Source organism: Carettochelys insculpta, chromosome 10 (assembly GCF_033958435.1).
Source record: "Carettochelys insculpta isolate YL-2023 chromosome 10, ASM3395843v1, whole genome shotgun sequence".
NCBI classification, from domain to species: domain Eukaryota; kingdom Metazoa; phylum Chordata; order Testudines; family Carettochelyidae; genus Carettochelys; species Carettochelys insculpta.
In genome coordinates this window covers 44,802,239-44,826,296 of record NC_134146.1, presented here as the reverse complement: position 1 = coordinate 44,826,296, position 24,058 = coordinate 44,802,239, and the positions used below count along the sequence as shown (strand labels likewise).

The 24,058-nt window shown below is 45.7% G+C and overlaps 1 protein-coding gene across 1 annotated transcript; it reads left to right on the top strand.

Annotated features, from left to right (window-relative positions):
- Window positions 1-7,691: 7,691 nt before the first annotated feature.
- On the top strand, window positions 7,692-22,299 carry LAMP3 (lysosomal associated membrane protein 3). Its single transcript, XM_075004617.1, has 6 exons — window positions 7,692-7,734; window positions 8,362-9,188; window positions 10,331-10,450; window positions 14,560-14,617; window positions 17,338-17,502; window positions 22,160-22,299. The coding sequence occupies exons 1-6, from the start codon at window positions 7,692-7,694 to the stop codon at window positions 22,297-22,299; spliced, it is 1,353 nt and encodes a 450-aa protein (XP_074860718.1).
- Window positions 22,300-24,058: the final 1,759 nt, after the last annotated feature.

Below are 24,058 nucleotides of genomic sequence, written 5' to 3'. Positions count from 1 at the left end.
TTCATGAGGACCTTCTAGTGGATCGCCAAGCAGATGGCACCCCCTGCTGCTCTGGACACCGTCCCTCTCAACCGCCCTCCACCTGTCCTGGAGCCTGCCGAGGAGGGGGACCGCGGGGCTCAGGAACGAGCCTGGCCATACCTGCCGGTTCTCCCGGCCCCCACCCAGCCTCGATGGGAACTCCGGCCCAGACGTGGGTTGCACCCCCCCCATGCCAGGCGCTGGACAGTAGGGGCAAAGGAGGCCAAGGACTGCCCCCCCTCCCCAGGCCTCCCTTTGTACATATTCCCCCCGCATTAATTGTACATAGTTGCATTGTCCCCCCGCCCCTTTAGTAGCTGTCCCCCCACTGATGTACATAGTTCCCCATTAATGTAAAAGTTCATCATTTTGTTTCAAGAAGGTTTGGTTTATTTAAAACAAAACAAACGTGTGGTGGTGTGTTCTCTTCAGTGCTCATTGGTGTGGGCGTGGGGGCAGGTAGTGTTGCGGGGGTGTAGGGGGGCGATGGGTGGCTCACCAGCTGGCCCTGCCAGCGTTCACCCCACAGCCTGGTCAAAATGGGCCCGCAGGGCCTCCCGGACCCAGATCCCCTCCTGGCTGGCTTGGTGACTGGGGGCGGTGGGTGGCTGGGCGTAGGCCATGCCAGCCTCCACAGCCCAGCCCTGCACGAATGCCTCCCCCTTGCGCTCCACCAGGTTGTGGAGTGCACAACATGCTCCCACAACCTGGGGGATGTTGGGGAGCCCCGCGTCCAGGTGGGTGAGGAGGCACCTCCAGCGGCCTTTGAGGTGGCCGAAAGTCCTCTTGACCACCTGGCGTGCATGGTTCAGGTAGGTGTTGAACCGCTCCTGGCTGGCACTGAGGCGGCCCATGTAAGGGTGCCTGAGCCAGGGCCAGAGGGGGTAGGCTGCATCTGCGATGAGGCAGAGGGGCACGGTGGTGTCCCCCAGAGGGATCTCCCGCTGGGGGATGTAGGTCCCCACCTCCAGCCGGCGGCACAGGCCCGAGTTCCTAAACACCTGGGCGTCATGGGTGCTGCCAGGCCAGTCAACATGTATGTCCAAGAAGCAGCCCTGGCTGTCCACCATGGCCTGGAGGACCACCAAATAGTAGCCCTTCCTATTCAGGAAGCGTCCTCCGCTGTGCTCCGGAGCACAGATGGGGATGTGGGTCCCATCCAGTGCCCCGAAGCAGTTAAGGAACCGCATGCTGGCAAACCCCGCGATGGCCGCATCCAGGTCCCCAAGCCGCACGAGCCTGTGGAGCAGTAGGGTGTTCAGTGCACGGACCACCTGCAGGGGAAGGACATGAGCACCTGTGAGGGGTGTGCAGGGTGTGCCTGGCCCTCCCCCTGGCTCCCCCCCCAGCTCCCCTTCCCCCGCGGCTCCCCCCTCCCCAGTCTCTACCCATCCACCCTGGGGTCCCCTTACCTCCATGACGACAGCCCCGACGGTGGCCTTGCCCACACCGAACTTCTGTCCTATGGATCGGTAGCTGTCTGGAGTGGCCAGCTTCCAGACAGCGATGCCGACCCATTTCTCGATGGTGAGGGCACGTTGCATGGGGGTGTTCTGGTGCTGCAGGGCAGGCGTGAGTCACTGGCAGAGCTCGAGGAACGTCTGCCAGCTCATCTGGAAATTCTGGAGCCAGCAGTCGTTGTCCCACTCCCCAAGCACCAGCTGCTCCCACCACTCTGTGCTGGAGGGGTACCTCTGTAGCCGGCGGCGTGTCCGGTGTGGGGAGGCCGGGAGGGCTACATGGTCTGGGGTGGCTTCTTCATCCCCCGAGGAGGACAGCTCATCTTCTTCTAGGAGATGCTGGGCAGCCTCCTCCATGGCACCGAGCAGGGCGGCCACTGCTCCAGGGGCAGCTGTGTGGGCTTCTGCCTGCTGCTGCTGGGGGCCCATGCTGCACGCATGGGCTGCAAGTGGTTGTGGGCTCTGGAGACCTGTGCTGTGCAGGCCGAGTCTGCCTGGGAGGGACCCTTTAAGGGAGCGGCTTGCTATTGCCCCAGAAGGGCTAGTCTGCCCTGTGATCCTGTCCACAGGCTTTCCTAGCCCCCTTATTCCGATTGGGGCTGCTTTTGTGTGTAGACGCTCCCCTGTGGGGCCTATTTCAATGTGGTGCTGTCCTACATCGCTGGCCCCCACCCTGGAGGATGTGTGGACACTACGTGTCGAAATAGTTTATTTCGATTTCACTACGTTGAGATAAGCTATTTCTATGTAGTGTCCCAGTGCAGACGTACCCTTAATGTTGAACTCTGAATTTTTAAATTAGAAACATAATCAAAGTGGTTAGTGAAATTGTTTTGTACACCAAAAGTCAAGCGGTACTGAACGCTTGTCACTTCTCTACCTAAATTAATTTAAACTTAAAGCTGTTCACAACCTTAAAGAAAGAGTTAATTTTTTCAGCTTCCTCTTTTCTATTTTTGTTGGGCTAATGCACCACACCGCAACTAAGGGTAGACTGAAGAGCAAATGCAGCTGCTTTGTTCTTAGATCGTGGTCAATATGAACATAAGTAAAAGATTAATACAACTGCTGCCAGAGCAAGTAAATTAAAGTTTGGGAGAGTCTGAACTGGGAAGAAGAGTTCAAATATGCCTATAAAAGCATGTTGGAATAATTAGATCCTCACTGATAACCAGTGTTCGTTATCTGAGATGTCAGTCTTGCTAGATAGAACCTTTCTAATGCATTGAGTTATATTTTTCAGGTCATGGTAGTAGCTAGAACTACAGTGAATATAGTCCTTTTAACACTGAAATGAAAAGAGGTCAAGATTAGAGGCAGCGCTGAGCTGGAGCCTATAATTGGCACCTCTCAGTTCTCTGCACTATTATATTCTGGACAATATTCCCTCTAATCTTATCCATCGTTATGTGGATTTCTTCCATGCATGTGCAGAACAAATTTTTATGTGTACTGAAGCATGTGCAAATGTGCACCACCAGGAGGAGCCAAACTTAGCTGTGGGCACTCTGCTCATCAGCTGAGCCGCATTTGAATCTCTCCTGGATGGCCACACAAGTGCATGACTTAGAGGGAACATTAATTTTTGGAGGGGACAGGTGGGGTCAGAATCAGACCTGTCTATTTGGAGCCACCAGAATGGATCCAAAAACCAAAAAGGTTGAAAATTTGTTAAGTCTAATACTCTACCATGGGAGCGGGAGGGAACCACAAGAACAACTTATGAGATTCCAACAACACTGAATTTGAACCTTCCTCTGGGCCTAGCTTAACCTAGAATCTGGATCTCAAATCCAAGTCTCTATATACTCTGGATGCAGATTTTTTATAGCTCCCATCAGATGGGCTAAGTTAAAATAAACTTCTCAGTTAACTTCGTGAAGAGCTTCACTCCTAGTCCACATGGCTTGCCTGGAATATGAATCATTTTGGACCTCAGGGTACTTGCTCTGCCAGTAACAGAGACATGGTTTCTGTTGTGCAATTCAGCTAAACAAGGAGGGAAAACACTCTACCTACTCCCTGCACTTCAAGGAGTCTGTAACTGGCTGGGACTTGCAACTTCTCTTAACTTGGCTTTCTTTCCTCCAGCCCTACACACTTACACACACACACAGTAAGATTAAAAACAAAAAGCAGTCCAGTAGCACTTTAAAGACTAGCAAAATAATTTATTAGGTGCGCTTTTGTGGGACAGAAGAAGTGGGTCTGTCCCACAAAAGCTCACCTAATAAATTATTTTGCTAGTCTTTAAAGTGCTACTTGACTGCTTTTTGTTTTGATAGTATACAGACTAGCACGGCTCCCTCTCTGTTACAGTAAGATTCATAGCACATTTGTATTTTGTAATCTGTTTTTAATGCCATGTTTAGACTTAGGAGCCAGAGAGCTTTCTTTGGAGGCTGGAGCAGGTGTGTGTGGTCAGATTGTAGTGAACTTATACATCCTGCAAGATATGAACTTTCTTGGAAATGTGTAACTGTCCACAGGTAGAGTCAAATGTGGTACCTCTGGAGCTTAGTGCAGCTACCTCTGCAGCCTGAGCTAAAGGCCAGTTGAGGCTCAGCTTCGGCTGTAGAGGACACATTCTTTCTCTGTGAAGTGGTCTAGGTACCACTACATGGGACACTTAACCACACATAGGTGTGTGGGTTACAGTTGCAACAACCGCAACCTGATCCCATGAGAAAAACTGTTGTTTCTTTAAGTCTTTTTAGACATTTACCAATAACCAAAGGACTTTTAGCATTTAAACCGAGTTTCTCTTCAAAGAGAGCTGCTGTACAGGCCTGAACTTTTCTGCCTGGAAAATATCGTCTGGGGTATTCCTGGTACACCGTTCCTCTTTTTGAGAGTAGGTTGCACAATATAGGCACCAAGCTGGTCATTGTTTGCCCTCATTCTTCAGGGCTTTTGTTCCTCACAGACATTGCATCTGCTGCACTGGAGTTGTGCTGGACCTGTCCAGCCCCAGCCAAGTAAGCAGTTTAGAGCCTACAACAACAAAAGTGTGGGTGAGGGAACAGTGAGGGGTTGGGAAGAAAGAGGCAGTTTGCCAGGGCCAAGCCTTCTATAGTTGGTCTGCTGATCCCTAGCACTGCTTATGCCTCCTAACATGAGCCCTGATCAGAGGTGGGAGTGCCGCATTGATGAAATTAACCATTTCTGTTGCCCTGGGTCAGCTTTAAAAGAAGGATACCGACCCACATATCCTGCCCCATCTAGGGATAATACAGTCCTTGTCCCCCAGCGTATGGTGATGGGGAGGTAAGGGAAGGTGCAGTGAGAGCTGTTATTGAACCAGTTTCTGTGGGCGAATGAGACAAGATTTTGCACTTCGCAGGGCTTGTCTTCAGGTCAGAGAGCCTAAGGCCGTGTCTCCACCATGCAGCTGACAGAATTGCTGGGCCCCTGGACAAGGTGGGTTGGAACCCAGCATTGTGCTTCCAGAAGTGACAGGGCCTCAGGCAGAAGTGGGGCGGGGGGGCACAGCCCATCCTCAACACCACCTGGACCACGCTGTGCCCCGTCAGCCAGTTCTTAGGACCACCTGGGACTCCAGCCGTGACTTAAACGACCCTGGGTTCCAGTGGTGGTTCAGAAGGACCCAGGGCTCCAGATTCCATTGCTGTCATGCGAACAGTGGCAGCAGTAGGCAGGAGCCCTGGGCCGTTACCCTCTTTGCCCCTCCCCCCACCTGTGGGCCAAAGTAGCGGCAATGGCGACAGCTGGAGCCCTGGGCCCCTGTGAAACACTGAGCCCAAACGCAATCAGCCCTTTCAGCCCCCCGCCCCCCCATTCAGTGGCCCTGGTTTAACATAAGCAGTTAATACATTTTTCCAGAGACCATTGAAGGTGGCCTGACATGTGTACGGTAGTGTTGGGGGGTAGGGTGACCACATTATCGTATGGCAAATATGGGACATCTGCCTCCGGGAAGTGGGAGCTGCTGTCCCATGTAAGGGCTCAGCGATGAGGGCTGCTGCTCCATGGTGAGGCACTGGGGATGGGTGCTCTGCAGCCTCCGGGTGAGGGGACCCAGGGATGGGGGCTCTGCAACCTTCTGGTAGAGGCTGCCAAGAATAGGGACTCCACAGCCTCCCATCAGGGGAAGAGAGGCAGGGAACAGGGCAGCTACCCTCGGGAGAAGCTCCACTGCAGCAGGAGTTGCCACCCTAAGGCACAAGGTGCCAGGGAACAGGCCAGCCGCCCCACAGAGGAGCTCTCTGGCAGTGAGGACTACACCCCAAGGCACAGGGTCTGGGGGAACTGGGCAGCTGCTCTGCAGTGAGGCTCCCCAGCACCAGTGGCTGCCAGCCTAAGACACTGGGTACCTGGGAACAGGATCTCTGCAAAATATGGGACAATTTGTGCCTTTCTCAAAGTCAGGGTGCCTGTGAAACATCTTAAATAAGAGGCTACCCCTGTAAAAATGGGATGGATGGTCACCTCAGTGGAGGAGGGTTGTTAGAGGGTTAAAGCCTGGTGTAATAAGCCATAAATGCAGTGTCTCTTCAGTCCATGATTTGTAATGTCTAGCAAAGATATGAATTTAAGCGCCACCGCCACCCCGGTTTAGCTTTTGAAAGCATTGTGCAGGTTTCCTGCAAGGCTGAGGACTGATAGGCTGGGCACACCGATCACTTTAAGCATCCACCCATGGGGATATGGTGTTTTGAGTTTTTATTGTCTTCCTGTGAGCGTTCATTTGTGCACGTGTTTCCCCCCAACAAAGTTGTTATTGGGGCATTGAGTGCACTGGCTGGACACCTCACGTTGCGATAGGTGTGTACAAGATCCACGGATTTTGTGAGACTTGCTGGGGGGAAGAGTGAGGGGTTGAGCTCTGTGGCAGCACAGCTACGTCTGCTGGTTTTGCATCTGTTGGTCTGGCAAGGTCTGCTGCTTTGAGCTGATATGTCCTGCTGGTTGGGAAGATTTCAGTTTGAAAAGTTTGGGGGGTTGTGTGAGGGCCTGAAGGGGGTGGGGTGGAATTTCAGGAGAGATTTCTCTCCGGATGTGGAACCTCATGAGGTCTGGGTTGTGGTTGTTTGCTAGCTCATATCCAGTATGAGGTAGTAACTGGCTGTGCAGTTGGAGGGGATTTTATTTCTGTATTGAAGCAGGTTCTCTCAGGCTAGCGCTACACTTAGCCCGCAGCTAAACACCACGCTCAAAATAGCCCCACTGTTTCACGCGTGGTATTTCGTTCGTCATGAGTGGGGTAGCGGGAAGTTAAAAATAGGCACTTATTTAGAACGTGGGTGCCATTTGGATGTTAAGTAAGTTATTTTGAGATACGGTCACAGTGTAGCAATAGCCTCAGGGTGTTTACCAGTGCGGGGTGGTAAGTGACAACTAGAGTGTATGGTTGGCTTCTGTATATGCCAGTCACAACATGTGGCTTAGCTCATCTAGTGCACTAAATACATCATCAGCTAGGTGAATTGTCATGAATATACTAGAATTAATGTGAACTTAGCCCTGCTGCTGCATACAAAGTCACCCAAAACATAGCAGAAAACCTGGTCTCTGTCTCCTTGGGGCTCACAGTCTCATTGACAGACAGCGTAGCTGCCTAAGGATAAAGTAACACCCCCAACACACCGCAGTTGAGAGCCTTCCAGCCCAACAACAGTACTGTAGACCAGGATAAGAGGTACTTGCCTGAGCAGGCACCTCAGTGGCCTCCCCCACCCACTTCCAGTCAGAGGGAGCTTGAAGAGGGAGAGCCCTAGAAATCACACCCCACCTCAGGATCTACCCCCTGCCCCAGAGAAGTCAGTAAGAACAACAAGCAAGAGAACTAACTAAATTAGGGTCTTCCATTTCCCACTGCATCCAAAGGGAGCAGCTGATACAATGGCGCAAATGGATTCCCCTCACCCTCTCCACACTAACAGGGCCCTGGGTGACCACGGTGGGGATTTGGCGGGGGAAAGGGCGAAGGGCCCCTGCTCCACCCATGTCCTTCCCAAACCCTCCCACTCCTGCCCCTGCTCTGCCTCTCCTCACCTCTTGCCGTGGAAGCATGCGCCACTTCGGATGAGTACATGGACAGTCCCCCTTTCCCTGGAGCAGTGTGGCCTGGGAACAGTGCTTTTGGGCCACACTGCTGTTGGGGAGTTGAAGGACTACCCCTGTACTCATCAGAAGCAGCATAGCACTCACAGTGAGTGTGGGAGGGTGATGGGGGTATGCACCCCATACATGCAACATGAAGGAGTACATGACATGGAGGAGTACACATGGGGTATGCGCCTCCCATGTGTCACCTATGATTAGGGCTACACAAATAATAGCCACAGCTTTAGAAATGTTATAAGATGGTTGAGCACATATGAAAAATCTGAAGCTTCTCCATTTCCTTCTCTCCTTCCTCCTTGATAAAAAGGGTGTCAAACCTGACTGAACTGAAAAATACATGTATTCTTTTCTTTTCTCCTATGTTACTAATTCAGCTAAATCTGTCACCTCCCTAAGAGAAAAAGGCTGCAACAAAGATTAAAAATCCCAGATCTTGAGTGCCTGGAAAACCCACACTGCTGAGAGTTGTCTTGTGACCATTTTAATGGTGTTTCTTTGTTCCCCATTGCACGAACCTTCAGAATGAAACTTCCTGTTATGCTAAGCTGCATAACTCTCAGTTAGGAACAATATAACAGACAAAGGTATTGTTAGAAAGGGTTCTTTAACAGGGATTCTTCTACAGAATGTTACCTCTGCTTTTTCCATTATAAATGGGGCAATAGGAGGAACCAGAATACACCACACTCTTTATAACAAAACCAAAGGGGTAATGGGTCATTAACCAAAGGGACATCAACAGGTAATAAGCAGCAAAGGTTACTAGTCTTATGACCTGTTTACTCCTTTGCAGCATTTTTATCCTGCCATGCTGATGTGCGGAATTATGAGATGGAGCTCAAGACAACCCCACAGTCTACTTCATTGCAACAGAGTACTACTACTGCTCAATCAGTTTCCCCATATCAGATAACTTCTTCCAGCCATGCAGTCACCACACTTTTCTCCAGCAGGACAAGTACTATTATAACCACCCCACTAAGCCAAAGAACATCTATGTTCACTGCCATCCAAACAACAAACCATCATCTGGAAACAACAGCATCAGCTCCCAAAATGACAACCGAAGAAACAGAAAACAGCACTCTTCCAACAGGCCAGACAACCCATGAAATACTATCAAGTACAGCAGCAGGTGAGAAGTCAACTGGAAAGCCCCCACTGCCAACCAACAAAACAACTACAGCACAAGCATGTAAGAAGACGACTATCCAGAGAACTGAGAAAACCACGCGGCCAACCAACCAAACAACCTATTCCAGGACAACAACTACAGCCACGTCTAAGACAACAACTGCAAAGCCAACATCACCAACCAATCAAACCACTACCCTTGCAGAAATAATTACAGCAACAACCACGATTGCTGGAAAGACCACCACACAGCCAATTAACCGAACAACTCACATAGCAGCAAAAACTACAGTCAGAAGAACCAATACATCAACCATTAATCCAGGGACTCAGCCAACCGTACCGCTTGTGACAACCAACATGGTGCCTATTCCCATACCGGATCCATCATCACCCGCTACAGGAGTCTACAATGTTTCCATTGGAAATATGAGCTGTATTAAAGCATCAATGGGATTGGAGCTGTCTGCTCAAAATTCTAAAATGGTGAGATGCAACATTCATTCGCATTTGCAAGCTGCTTAATCTGAGGCTTGTACCAATTGTACCAATCTGAGCCTTTCTTCATTAGTCTGTGTTTATCCTGCCTCCCTCAAAGCAATTCCTATCAATTACTGTAGGCCGCAAAATTAGATATCAGTGTAAGTAGTATACCTGTTTCCCAGAGCTGTAATCTACAGCCTTTGATTTGGGTTCTTTGATATTTGAGGATCATAAGAACTTTCAGGAAAATCAGACCAATGGTCCAGGCGGAGGCCAGGACCATATGCTTTAGAAGGAGGTGCAAGAAATCCCACATTAGATGATTGCAGGGTAATCTGCCCATAGAGAAAAAAAATTGCCTTAACTTCCTTTAGCTAGAGATTTACATGAAGCATTAGCATTTATATAATTTTCAAAGCAATTGCTTTTTTTTTGTTCTTACCAACATAAATCTGGATGTTCTCATTTTGATTCTAAATGTTAATTAAATGTGATGACTTTTAAGTGCTGATGAAAATATAGAATGCTGGCTGTGATCTAAAGTTAAGCATAACACCTCACAGCACTAAACCACCTTGTTTCTAACCTGCAGAAGTGTTCTGCTCTAAAGTATTTTTTCACCAGATCATGATGCTTTGTTTTATTATGGAGAGAGGCCCACAGAGGGTTAGAATGAAGTCAGTCCTGTTCTTAGCCTTGAAGGGCCCGAGTCAGACTAGAGTCCAGATCTGCAGAAATGATGTTGAAGAGAAACTGCATAATCTGCAGTGCTAATGTAATCCACACACTTAGTGGATGTGGTTCACTGTCCATGGAGTGGCACCTAGACCATTTACAGAGAGAAATCATGTTTTTTTCTGCAGCCTTAGCTGAGCGGCAGTAGGCTTGTAGCTCAAGCTGTTGAGGCTCATGCGCTAAGCACTAGAGGTTCCAGATATGAGCTTGCCTGTTGGCAGTTATGCTAAGTCCCTGGAAGCATGGGATCAGGCTGGATAATGTAGTCGAAGGCCCCATGCATAGTAGTCAACCACTGGGCTATTGATCCAGGTCCATAGAGTCAATTTCAGAAAGCTTTCGAGTGTCTGTGCATTTTGTTGTGTGTTTTTCTCTCTCGTGGAACTACATGGGATATTTATTCTCTGCAGGAGTGGACACACTTCAACATTGATCCCAGTATCACACGTGCATCTGGAAGCTGTGGAGAGCAGCAGTCAAATCTGAATTTAACCTTTAATGGAGGCTTTATCAACTTTACTTTTGTAAAGGTAATTGTTGCTTGTGCTCTTTATTTTTTCACAGCAAGGTAGAGGTAAGAGCTGGGGAACTGGGTTTCAGAATTCCTTGGTTCTATTCCCAGCACACTCACTGACTCCATGCATGATCATGGGCAAGTAATTTCATCACCCTGTTCCTCAGTTTCCCCCTCTGATGTTCAATAAATTAGTCAATAAAGTGCTCTGAGATCCTCTCATTAAAGGCAGGAGAGAAGAGCAAAGAATTGATACTACAACAAGGCATCACTTAAAATGTGGGTTTAGGTTTCACATAGTTCTAAATATGGGACTACTTCTATCTGATTTTTTGACTTAGCCGATTATAAGGAGACAAGAAATTTTCAAATCCAGGTCAGATTTCCAGCACCACCAAAATTCAGAAGCATTTGGTTCCAGGGTTTCTTTTGGGGCCACCTCTCATGAATGTAGAGTACAGTTTGGCATATCAGTGATCATGTTATTTGAATAACTATATCTGTGTGCATGTCAGAAACCTGGCATTGGGTGCTAAGTTAAGGAGACAAAGGATTCTGGTTTATATGGAACACCCATGCCAAGGTTTTTGGTGTGCCAAGGCACTGGGTGCTATGGTGGCTACCAGGGGTTGGGCAGCAACACCAGCAGTATGACACAGAAAAGTCTGAATTATGAATGCAATGGACATGGCAGTCAATAAAAGGACTTTCAAATGGAAAAGAGACTGTAATAAAATTGAAACACCATCAGCTACCTCTGTACATTAATCTCACAAACCTGCCAGATGGTTATATGAAGAAGGGCACAAATCTGAACACACCTGAAATCTGGAAATGTTTGGGTTTGGTTCTCAGCTTCACAGATGACTTTGTCTTTTTACTGGGGCAAATCAAAATCTTGATTTTTGTTTCCCTCAGTCTTCCAGAACAGAATAATTCTGTCCTCTACTCAGCCCATCCTAGACCCCTGTTAGCAGCAACCATGTTAGGGAACATGCAGTGGTTAATCATCCAATATTCACAATTCATTTTTGGACAAAGGACCAGATTCCCCAACTGGCGTAAATTTGTCATAACTCCGTTGGAGACACTGGAGCAAGCAATGCCACTTTACATCATCTAAAGACCTGCTCAAAGTTGTTAATGTTTGGGTAATGTGAAACATTAGTTTCATCAGTAACTGTCTCTCTAGGTTGACTGGAGACCAAACCTGCAGAGGAAAGAGGACTAAATTTGAAGCAAAGGAAAATAGGCAAAAGAAATGTCGGAAAACAAAAGATCAGTTAATATTTGAAGTGTTTGTTTTGTATGTGTGCTGCTTGCACTCGGAGAACAGCGTTCCCACTCTGAAAAGATACTGAGGCCAAATCCTGTGATTCAAGTACATTTAAGCATCAGCTGGAGTAGCAGCGTGAAGGGCATTGGTATGAAACCTTGGGAGCAGAACAAAGAGCTTACTGGTACAGCATTGCACAATCTATCTTTCACTTAGAGATAAGCTTCACAAAAGAGTTGGAGCTTTGAAATATGAGCTGTTAAGAACTCAGCTGGCTACAGTTTCAGTCTGGTAGGGACAACCATCAGATTCTGAAGAGCTGTTTCTGGCTACAGGCAAACTGGTTTTACATGTGCATAGCTCCCTGTGCTTCAGTGGTGTTACTCCTGATTTGTACCAGTGTAACTGAGAGCAGAATCTGATCCTCAGCCACCTGTCTGTAGTGCTGAAATGTGATGACTGTTAAATGAGTAGCTGCTTCTATGAGCCCACAGAAAGGTTTGAAAACAGGAAGGCCTGAAAGGAACCCATCACATGCTCAGTAAGAACAGCTGTTTTTATTTCTCAGAGTAAAATTGTGTGCGCGTCCAGGCAGAATGCAAGATTGCCAATGGAGATGGCAACTTTTTTGTGATATAGACACTTGTCTGTCAGAAATGTCACTGACAACTGCATCTCAGTGGGGTATAGTGGTTAGAGTGGGACTCTATGTTCACCATGTGAATCTTGTGCAAGTCATTAGCCCTCTTGTACATTGATTTAACCATCTGTAAAAAAGGCATTCTAATATTTCCCTCCCAAAGGTGTTATGAGGTGTAAACAACATGTGTAAAGAGCTTGAAATCATCCAGTGCAAAGTGCAATTCTAAGAACTTCTTTCCTCTTTTTCGGACAGTGGTGCTTTGCACATTTCCTATTAATGTTCTTGAGACCTGTGAGCCTTAAAACTCTCCTGATGTAGAGAAAAGGAGAAGTACAAGAGGAGGATAGTTGCCAGCTGGCAATATCCAGAGTCTAACGCTCTAGTCCTTCCACATACAGAACTGTAGCTGAAGCCACTGGTAATTCAGGGCCAAATCCACAGCAGCATTTCAAGAGAAGGGCCAAATTCTAAACCTGAAACTTGTTTCGTTGTTTAGAATATTGCTCCTTGGGAATAGCCTCATAAGTTACAGCTTTCATTTCCATGAGAGTCCAAGGACAGAGGAATCAGATGATCACACTCCCCCTGGCTTTAGTACAATAATCGTATAGGATGGGCAACTGAAAAATCCCACAGTCAGCTGCCATAATCCACGCCACAAAATGGAGGATTTGCCACTCCACAAAGTTGCAAGCCTGTAAAATCCAGCTGACCTTGTGGAAAGTGTGAGCCACGTGAAGTTACGGAAAGGAACACTCATGTTACAGTTTCCTCTCTCATTATGTTATGTGCTGTCACATGAAATTGGGTTTTGCTTACCTTCCATTCTGTGTAACAACAAACTGGAAAGGAGCTCTCTACTCGCGGTAGAAATGCACATCAGGGAGCACATTACTACAGACATCTTTCTGTCCCAAGCACCGTGAATCCAGGAGCTGCTGTTGAGACAGTGCAACCACTGCAAGGCTGAATTAAAGCCACCATCCAGGGCTTGGTAAGTCATGGATAAATCCAACAACTGAACCAGTGGGGAGAGCCTCCTTCAAAGTATAAAAGCAGAACATGTAAGTGGAAAAATAAAAGGTGTCATCTTGTGCCCACTAACGTGTGTAATACAAAAACTTGCCAAACCCTCACCTATCTGCAGTTACCACAGATGACATGGAAATGTACAGACGTAAGGTCTGAGTGAGGTAATATCTTTTATTAGACCAACTTCTGTTGGTGGGAGAGCCAAGCTTTGGAGCTTAGCCAGTTCTTCAGTCTCAAAATGGTAGCTGTATTAGTTTGTAGCTTGACAAAAAAACAGGTAGCCCTGTAGTACCTTAAAGATTAAGAAATTTATTTATGAGGTAATGAGCGTTCATGGGTAAGACCCACTTCTTCAGATTTTCATATCTGCTTCAGGTCAGCTCTGTGTAAATTCAAAAGCTTGTCTCTCCCACCAGTAGAAGTTGATCCAATAAAAGATATTACCTCTCCTGCCTTGTGTCTCTCCTATCATGGAAATAACACAGCTCCAACAACACTGAATATGGCTTATGCTCACATACAACACCTGCAGATCACATCCACATGATCTGCTTAAACTGAGCTGCACCATCTGGGGCAAGCTGCTTCCTCCCATTAGCTGCACCAGAATGGTAGTACTATGAAAGGATTAAAATAAAGTCTGAAGGAGTTAATTCTTAGGCTCTGATGGGAAGATTTTTTTGATATGTTCCAATCTTAAATAAGCGTGTGACTGATCTCCTCATTGCTACTTTTACCCACTTGCCAACTTTCCTCATTTACTCCCTGTTTATTTTTAATGACCCTCGCAGATTGTGTCAAATTTGCATTATAAACTCGTTGGGGGGAGGCCCAGTTAGCCAGATTCTCAAGTACTAAAAATCAGCACAACTCCACTAAATCAGGAGAACTGAAATTATGTCAAATGATAATCTGGCCCTGTGATGTATTGCTTCCATAAAGCATCTGAAAAATTAATATCATCTCAAAGCTCCACTCCTCCACAGGGTAGTGGAATTTAAGCTTCTTCCATTAAAACACCTGCATTTTTTAGTGAGACAATAACTTTCTCCACATATCCTTTGTAAATCCATTTTGCTGGGTTTGTCTTTTCTGCCACATGGTATACTGTCTATTGTATTGCACAAACATTAAGGTATAATGGCAGCTAAAGATATTATTTGTTCTTTTGCAGAAAGGTACAATATATTATGTCAGCAGAGTTGAGGCCAGCTTAACAATAACGTCTGCAGGTAAGTGTGTATTTCATACTTATTGTGTTGATTTCATTTCCAAGCCATTATTGATTTAATTTTGTTACGATTTTTTCTTATGGGTTATTTCCCATTTTCTACATATCTAAGGGTGGACTTACAATGCCTTAGCTTTAAATTGGCATTATCCTGTTGGATTGCTGTAGTTCAGTCACTCCTTCAAATTAGCTTCCACCTAAACTTTTGTGGTTTGAAAAGCAAAAAAGATGTGTGACGAAGTTGCACTTAACTCACCATAAGCTTTTTCCCCGCTTGTGCCTCCAATGCCCTTCCATACCTCTCAAATGTCCTTGATGTAGACTAGAGAAAGGTTGAAACCCAAATGCTCAGCTTTGGGAAAGTTTTATACCTGCTCTGAGAAAGCAACTTTGTGACTTGCATTCGTTTCTTTATAAAACAGAAACAAATACAAGCTGCAGAAATTCAGATCTGAAATAGTTTGCAAACATCCCAAAGTACAAGAGTGGTTATGTTAGGTGTAATGGCTCGGCTTTATATAAGAACCAATTGCAAAATTTGGATCCTAAGTCAGACTCTTTACTAATAACCTGTGGTGTCAAGATCTGGAATTTTTGTTTCTGAGCCATCTTCACAACAGATCCAAATTTTCCTCTTTGTCACACTGGCCTGGCACTTACTGCTGTAACATAAAGGAGTGACATCTGAAGTATCGCTCATGGAAAACAATACTAAAGAGAATGTTTAAGTCAAAATGATGAATCATGCACCATTGTTATGTATTGTCCCTCCTATGCATTCTACATATATTTTGACCCACATCAGAGCTTTTGCGTCAGCTTAACAGCTATTTTAGTCTCATTTACTGCTTGTTAGTCATTAGTCTTCCCACTCACACTTGTTACTCTCTGGCAGGCCTGCCTACAGAGGCAACCAAAGGGCCTGGGCTCCAGCAGCGGCAGCCATGGCTGGAACCCTGGGCTCCTTTGAAATGCTTTAGAAACAGCACTCCGCTGTTCCACGCAGCTCCGAGGACTGGAGGGGAGAGCACAGCGCTGTGCTCTGGGTCGTGCCTATGGCTGACTGCCCTCAGCCCTGCTGAAGGCTCCACTCCTTCCAGAGGTGCAGAAAGGGCCTCTCACACACCTTGCCCTGGGCTCCCAGTGGCTGTCAGCCCCTCTGATCTCTGTCCAACAGCAGAATGAAACCAGAGTCATAACTAGGTATTTTTTGCACCCTGGGCAAAATATTATTTATGCATTCCCTCTCCTCCAAATTAAAGATGTCTCTAGTTTACTAATTTTCATTTATCCTTACTTCGAAAAAATCCAAAAAATATTAATTAGTACTATAACAAAAAATATTTTTTCAACGATATTAGGAACATATTTTACGTAGATACTTAAAAAGATTTATCAATAAATAAAATGTGATTCTTAACAAACAATAATATAAATAAAGGAGCATACAATAAATGACAAAATAATTCTAATACTAATACGTTATGTGCCTTTAGCATGGCAAACTCATCATAAAACAATGAGCTTTAACAAATAAAATCGAGAGCTTTAAAAAAACTCCGGAGATCTTATTTCCCCTGTAAGAGCAGACACCAAACTACTGGGGCTGGCCTGATGCACAGGGAGGCAGCAGCAGAATGGGACGGAAAGCCCAGCCTGGGATGTGCACAGCAGCCCAGCCCCCTGCCCCCTCCCTCCCAGAGCAGATGGCAGAGCCCTGCAACACCAGAGAGAGGATTGACCCCTTAGCTCCCAGAAGCTGCCTGCTCAGGCAAGGGCAGAGACCAGCACAGACAATCCAGAGAGAGATGGGGAGGGGCCTTGTAACTTACCAGAACTGCCCCACTGATTATGCTGGGCCCAGGGCTAGCACTCTGCTTGGATTGCCTTCGTTACGGTGCTGCATGAAAGTAAAGTAATCTCTCCACTGGGGGTGTCTTGATAGTGCTGGAGACTGTGGCCCAGATCCTCAAAGGTATTTAGATATTTATGGAAAGTTAGAGTGTACTCGCCCAATTGTTTTCTTGCTTATGAGAATTCCATTGCCTATAATTGAGCTATGTCAGATTAATGACAGCAAAAGGGAAAGAAGGAACAGACCCAAAGGACATGCGCAGCTGGAGCTGTCCTCAGTGCCAGTGTGTGCAGAGCTCCCCTGGGTCTTGTAAAAAGCTGTATGCAGCAAATGAAAACCCACCATCCCGACACATCTCTTCCTGAATTTAAGTGAAGTCAAACCATTTTTTAAGGTTCTGCAGTGCTGGGAAACATTGTCTTCAGCAGCCAATATCAGAAGTGCCAAAAACTCTCGAGAGAATTGCTTGCCCTCTGTGGCTAGACATGGCAGGATTGGAGATCGGACATAAAGGCTACATCTTGGGAAATTTTCAGCCAAGGCTTGCAGACTTGAGATGTTTAGGGAAAGGTTGAAGAAACAAGTGAATTGTTGTGCGCTTTTCCAAGCCCATGCCAAACTCTCATCTTTCCAAGCTTTGCCCATTAAGCAGCCCGTTTAAAAAAAAAATATCTGGGGCTGATACAGCATTGTGACACAAAGACAGCTCCAATATGCACCCACAGAAGTGGCTACTGTCCACCCCCCAAAGTGTGGGGGAACAAAGGTTCTTCAGAATCAGCTACCACTCAACTTGGGAAATGTTTTAATTTCAGTAGTGTTGTTGTCTATGCCTATTTTTGGGTTTTTCTCTTTGTGGCCTCCAGGTGCCTGGCACAATGTTACAAACAAGCAGCTGTTTACAGCTCAGATGGGAAATTCCTTCAAGTGTGTCAGCAAACAGACAGTGAAACTGGCAGACAACTTCCATCTGCTCACTATGAACACCCAACTCCAAGCCTTCGCCATTGTTAATAACCAGTTTGGGAAAGGTACGTTAGAGAGTTGGCTCATCCGGTTTATTCTGTGGTTCTGAGAGCTAAAGATTTGCCACTGGACAGCATTTCAATTTTATTAATGTAGCGAGGTAGCTTTTCTCACTGCAGGCTGCCAGACTTGAAATGTGTTGGGTGGAAAACTGATGTAAGGGAACGACTCTCTGAGCCAACCTGCTTCCCCAGTGCTTTCACCTGTCAGCTGCTAGCATTCTGGGCCCCTCCCAGTAATATTTCAGGCCAGGCAATGAAGCAGTAAGTATCCCCAAGACTTTGACTCCTTTCCCTATGTCTATAAGCATAGTCTATTTCCTCTCATCCTTAACAACTCACCATCTTTGGCCCTACCTGTCTCTCAATGGCTGTTCTATCTCCTACCTCCACTTGCTTTCTCAATGCTACTGGAAGTGTGTTTACAACCACTGCCTTGGCCTCCTGTCTTCTAACCCACTGTGTATAGATTCCAGCTCAAGGTCTCCACTGTTGAAGCTGTCCCTGGGACTAGCTACCTAGGAGATCATCTGTCCCTTTAGAACCATGAGCTCCCACAACAGCTATGCTTCACTGGAATAACAAAACTGCCATCCAGTAGGGTACCCCTGTCACATGCAGGAGATGGAAAGTTTAGTTGTCTTGACCTAGAGACTATAGAACTTGCTATCAGAAAAGGCTCAGCAGGAATAACCACCAGCCTGCGTAAGTTCAGAACTAAGTGCAAAGCTCACCGCTTCAAGTTGGTATTTCTTGAACAAGTTCCTCTTGCAGACAGATGCCCAAACACAAGCAAGTTAAATATCTTAGTTCTGCCCACTTTGAAAGAAGTTGATCAATAATATTTTCTGCCTTTAATTCTTGTAAGGTGTTCATATTCTATATAGTAAAGGCATCAGACAGGAACCTAAGTAGTCAAGCAGATGTCTTACTTCTCCTGCCATTTACACACATTAAAAGAAAAGGTACAAGCTCTTCGTTTGCCCTCAGACTTTCTATTTGCTTTCAAAAAATCAATTCCTTGTTTCCTTCTCACAGTTTAATTCTCCCCTTTAACAGTCAAATCAAAATTGTTTTTCTTCCTTTGCTAGTTCAGCATTTCAGCTTCTCCTCATCTTCCAGGCAGGCTGGTACTGCTCATTGTGCATAGAAGGCTTTTCCATATTACTGCTTCCTGGCTCTACAGACCATGGAGGACTTTGGCCACTCTCACAATGTATCTCCCACCCTCCTCTTCTGCCAAGGGTTTATTTTTGGCTGTCTTTCCAGGGACATGTAGTCGGTGTCTTCCATCAGCCTAACATAATGCCCTGTCCATTGAAGTGACTGGGACTTCAACACATTTGCTATTCTTGGTTCTCCATAAACCTCCTCAGTTCCCTACTACCAGTGTTCCCTCTAAGCTGAACACTTGGGCAGCCACCCAGGAGAAAGTCATTGCCGGCCAGCTGATTACCGGAACACCCCCAGCCGGCAACTGGTTTCTGCTGGTGGTGCACATTCACACATGCTTTGGTGCACATAAAATTTTTTCCATACAGGGATGGAAAAAAATAGAGGGAACACCACCTATGATATCATCTTCTTCACATTTCCCCCCATACATATTTTAAAAGTTCTTCAATCTTGCAAATTCAATCTAGTTTTTAGTTGGCCTTGATTTTAAAATACATATACAGTCTCACAAAGGTTTTGTTCTGTGCAGCAAAACTGAGCTGATTGGTTCATAGGATCATAGCTGGTCACTATATTCAGATCCAAACTTCCCAAAAGAATGGCTTTATTCAGACCTGGCATTTTGGCATGGCCCCCATCTCCAGTGGTAACAGATAGAGAAGGCATATTAGATCCCATATAGTCTGTCTCCCTTAAGAACAAGATATAGCCTGTTAAACAAGGACGTCTCCAAAATGATGTTATATTGGATCTTAGCCAAAAGGCCAGAAGTCAGGGAACTTTGTCGGAAAGAATTTCCTCCAATGGTCACAAAACATTTGTAAGAAAGTTGCACTGTTCTGTATGCAGATGATAAACCCCACTGAAAAGCTGGCTCTGTAAGGTAAGCCACACAAATGGCCTTCTTAGGTCATGTTTCTGAAACAACGCAGTTTCACTTCCATTGCACCAGATTTGCTTATATTAAAAAAAAAAAAAAAAAAAAAAAAAAAAAGGGAAGAAAGAAAATACCAGCAGCAGTGACAGTGGGTTTCAGAATACTTATGGTTTTGTATAACCCACATCACGGAGTTTGGTCTGTCGCAGTGTGTTTGGAAACCCCTCAAATTTACTTTTCAATCTCACTTCCATATACTGCAAATAGTTCTCAGTGGTCACCATCCAACCATCCAAAGACTTATGGAAGTTTGAACACAGATCACAAAAGCATGGTAGCTTTAATACTTTTCTGAATTCACCAAAGGCTTACTCTTTTAAAACAGCACCACCCAGCTTCAAATGAAACCTCAGAGCTAATCCACCAACAGGATCAGGTAAGAACTGGATCAGAGTCAGGGTAGGCAGTGTGGTAGTTCTGGAGTTATTTTATACATTTTATACTCCAAACACTTTATACTCCAGAGTAAGATCCAGCTTTATATGCTGCTGATGCAAAGATTCCCTTCTGCTGAGAAGATTAAAACAAGCCTCTGCTCCCCACAGCCTGCAGCAATACAGACGCTGTTCCCAGTAGATTAAAAACCATTGAAGATAAGATTACAGGTTGAACCTCTCTAATCCAGAACTCTCTCATCTGGCAACATCTGTAATCTGGCATTTTAGTTTGTTGGACAACCATATTATGGGTGTGGCCAAGTTTCCTGCGGTCCCATAAAGTTTGTTTCCAGCCACCAGTCCTGGCTGTCAGTGTTCTCTGCTGGCTATTTAGCAGTAATTAACCCCTAAATGTCTTCTAAGAGCCCGTTAAGCAGTATAAGTGTTGGTAATGTTGCTAGACAATATTGACCTTCTCAGGTACGGTACCAGTCAGGTCCCAAGAGTACCGGTGTAGAGAGGGTCTCCCTGTACTAATATCATGTGATTCAGTATTGTGTGTCACAAACATGGAGAGACTTTATCTTTCTTTGAAGACAATCAACGCCTGCCCTTCCTGCTGTGCTTAAGGTATTAGGCATATTTCACACTGGAAGAAAAGGCAGTTACTTGGATGCTCACATAAATTGGGTGTAAAATGGATTGGCTACTGAACTGTGATGATTCAAGATCACATGGAAAGGATTTAATTGATCAGAGGAAACTACCCTACTCATAGCATCGTACAAGAGGCTCTGGAGCACTGAATGGGCACTTGTGCATTAAGATCAAGTAGATCTATGCTCAGTTTCCTGCAGCTGCTGGAACTGGGCAATGGTGAGGCACAGACTATCCTTCATCACTAATGTTATCCTCACTGTAGTGCAAGTTTATGGGAGCCAGATCCTTAAGTCCTAGTCAAATAATGACCTAGATCTTGTAGTCTTTAACCTATTCTTTCTCAGGCCAGCTTCCCATTAAACCCAGTCCCGCAGTCCTTAGTCGGGCAAAACACTCACTGATTTTAACAGGAGTTTTGCCTGTGTAGGGACTGACAAAACACTTCGGGATTTGTTTGCTTTACAGATAAGAGGTATGTTTGGTGTTCTACCTCACTTACCTACAAAAGCCTGTGGAGACCCATCAGCTATAATAATCAATTGTTCAAATATTATTTAATCAGTTAATGAAGCTAAGATCTTGATACTGCAAATCCTTGCGTGATGGGCTGCTGTGCTCCAGTCTCCATGCCTGGGGTGATATGTGTGACACCAAGTAAGAATCAGCATTAGGCATAATCCTCTCTCCTACATCTAAAACTTTCACCCCTCAACCTCCTAAGTTGCAAGTGTTTAGAGTTAAATATGGGGCTGTGTGAATGAAGAATTAGTAGATTTGAGGAGTTATGGAGTTAGATGTGATATTTGTCAGACTAATGAAGTGCACGGCTATCAACTCCCTTCTTTGGCTGTACTCCTGTGAGTAGGCGGGAGTAAGTAAAAGCAGTGTGGCAGAAGTTCTCCTTGCGCCAGATACCAGTCTTTTTCATTATTTTTAATCTTGCACTGTATGTATGGATTGCTCCATAGGTTCAAGTCCTAAATGTGTGTCAACAGATGTATGTGTGAAAGAAAGAATGATAAAGCAGAATAGATTCCCCACCAGGAATATAGTTGTTTCCATGTATGTATGTTTTAGGCCTTGTCTACGCTTATCTTTAACATTGGGTCTACTTCAGCTATGCCAATTGTATAGCTGATATCTACACACCTACCGTGATATCTTTCACGTGGTAAGGTCAATGGATTTGCATTCCCATCAATGCCGACCACTCTTCTTGTTTGGCTGGAGTGCTGATGTTGACGGGAGCATGTTCAGAGATTTATGGTGTCTTCAATGACATGCTAGATTGAGGTACAGCAGATCAGTCCCTGTGGGGTCAATCCCTAGCATAGTGAAGACACACCCTTAGTGAGATGTGATCTCTCCAAAAAGAAAAACATACTGAATTCCTCACTGACAGAGTCCTGAATTGTCCTTGGCAGCTATATTCTAAAAAGTACCTACATCAGCATATAAATTAGGAGTGTGTTGTTTTGAGCTAATGCCTACTCTATTCTAACTTTAATTGCAGAGGAAGAATGCTCTCTTGACAGAAACAGGAGAACAATCCCTATTGCACTGGGCCTGAGCACCCTGGGATTGTTTGTCTTTGTGCTTATCCTGGGGCTAATTTCCAGAAGAAAGCCAAGTAGAGGATATGAACACATCTGAATTGCCCCTACTCTTCAAAATGTGCGTAGCAAGTTTAGAGGCCTTGGGCCCCTTGGCTTCCAGTTGTCAACCCTATAGTTCAAGAGCTATATTTTTAAATGGGCTGAGGCCATGTGATTAAATCTAGAATGCACTTGTGCAGACACTGATGTGTTCAAGAGATGACACTAAAGAGCTATTGTGTGTCTGAAAAAGAGCATACAAAATCCTGGGTACTTAGACAACAGACCAAATGATCAATGGACGAATCTAGGGCTACGGGTCTGTTAGAGTCTAGAGCAGCGATGGGCAACCACCAAGAGTGGGTGGCTGCATTCGTGGCCCTCTTTCACCTCGGGGGGGCTGCAGCAGCCTGTTCCACCTGAGGCCCTTACTGATTCCGCCTCCCCCTTCCCCCCCCGCACATGTCTCTTGTGCACCCAGGCACAGGAGCTACGCACTTACCTGCTTGTTTCCCTCCCTCCCTGCATTTTTGGAGCACACTAATTGCCTGAGTCACACACCAGCCTCGCTCCCTCTCCCTCCTCGAGCTGGAACAGCCGCAAACAGCCGATTTGTGGCATTCTGGCTCTAGGAGAGATGGGGCGGAATGGAGATGGAGCATGAATCAGGTGATCAGGCGAATCAGGTGATTCACACACTCTGAAAGTGCTGCAAGGGAGGGGACGGAGCAAGCAAGTGTGGGGTCTGGATGTGCAAGAAGCATTTGAGAGAGGGAGCAACCAGTGGGGCTGTAGGCTACAGGTGGAGCCCCACTGGGCTGCATGCAGCCTGCAGGCCGCAGGTTGCCCACCACTGGTCTAGGGAGACAACATGAAAGATACTCTTGCACTGGACTAATTCTATATTCCTGGGAGATTCTGCAGAGTCAGTGCTCAGGTCTTGTGGGAAGCCATGTGTGCAGAAGCCCTGGGACAAGTGTCATCAAGGTTGGACAAGCTTGCCCCTGCTTCCCTCCCCAAAAATGTGTACAGGTGATATCAGATACGCAATTCTAGCCACGGCAATTGCGTAGCTAGAAGTGACCCATCTGAAATCAACTTACAGGACTATCTTCAGTGAGGGATCTCGACAGGAATGTTTTTTCCCATCAACCTCTCTTTACCCCTCATGACAGTGAAGAGTACAGAGGTTGACTGCTGACCCTAACAGATTGATCTTGTGCGTCTCTATCAGATGCACGAAATCAAACTCTAGAAGATTGACCCTGACCCAGTCGATCTTCTGAAAGTGTAGACATGCCTTGAGCTATCTGTACAGTAACTGATTTTTCAGATGATTTTGAAGTGGAGCTTCTTTGGTTGATTTAAATCTTCCATGTACGAAAGATTTACAAAGTTAAAAAGACAAACATACAAAACCAAAAAGAAAGCAAACTTTCCCTGCCTTAATGTGTTTTATCACAGTGGGTCAAATTAAATATGAAAATATACTAAAATTAGAAAGTACAAAATAAGAGAACAATGAAAATCCTCCCTCAAATAAAGGTAATGAGCTAACTTCTGCTATGAATGGGAGTTTTGCCTGGACAAGGACTGCAGGAGTGGAGGCTAGAATAATGTGCAGTATAAGGAATTCCTCATTTCTAAGTTCAGTTAGAAAAAAAAACCCACAATAATAAATAAGTTTCTGCCAATATTTTTCTAACCAGTGAACTAATAGCATATCTAGAGTAAATCTGTTATCGACAGTGGACTCATTCTGGATTTTCACCAGGGTGACTCAAATCAATACCTTCTCCATTTTGGTTTAATTAATC

What these genes read in the sequence shown, in the direction of transcription:
- LAMP3 (XM_075004617.1), top strand. Translation starts at nt 7,692, where the DNA reads ATGCAACATGAAGGAGTACATGACATGGAGGAGTACACATGGG. An exon ending in CATGGAGGAGTACACATGGG is followed by an intron (nt 7,735 to 8,361) that starts GTATGCGCCTCC and finishes ACTCCTTTGCAG; the next exon opens with CATTTTTATCCTGCCATGCT. An exon ending in CTGCTCAAAATTCTAAAATG is followed by an intron (nt 9,189 to 10,330) that starts GTGAGATGCAAC and finishes TATTCTCTGCAG; the next exon opens with GAGTGGACACACTTCAACAT.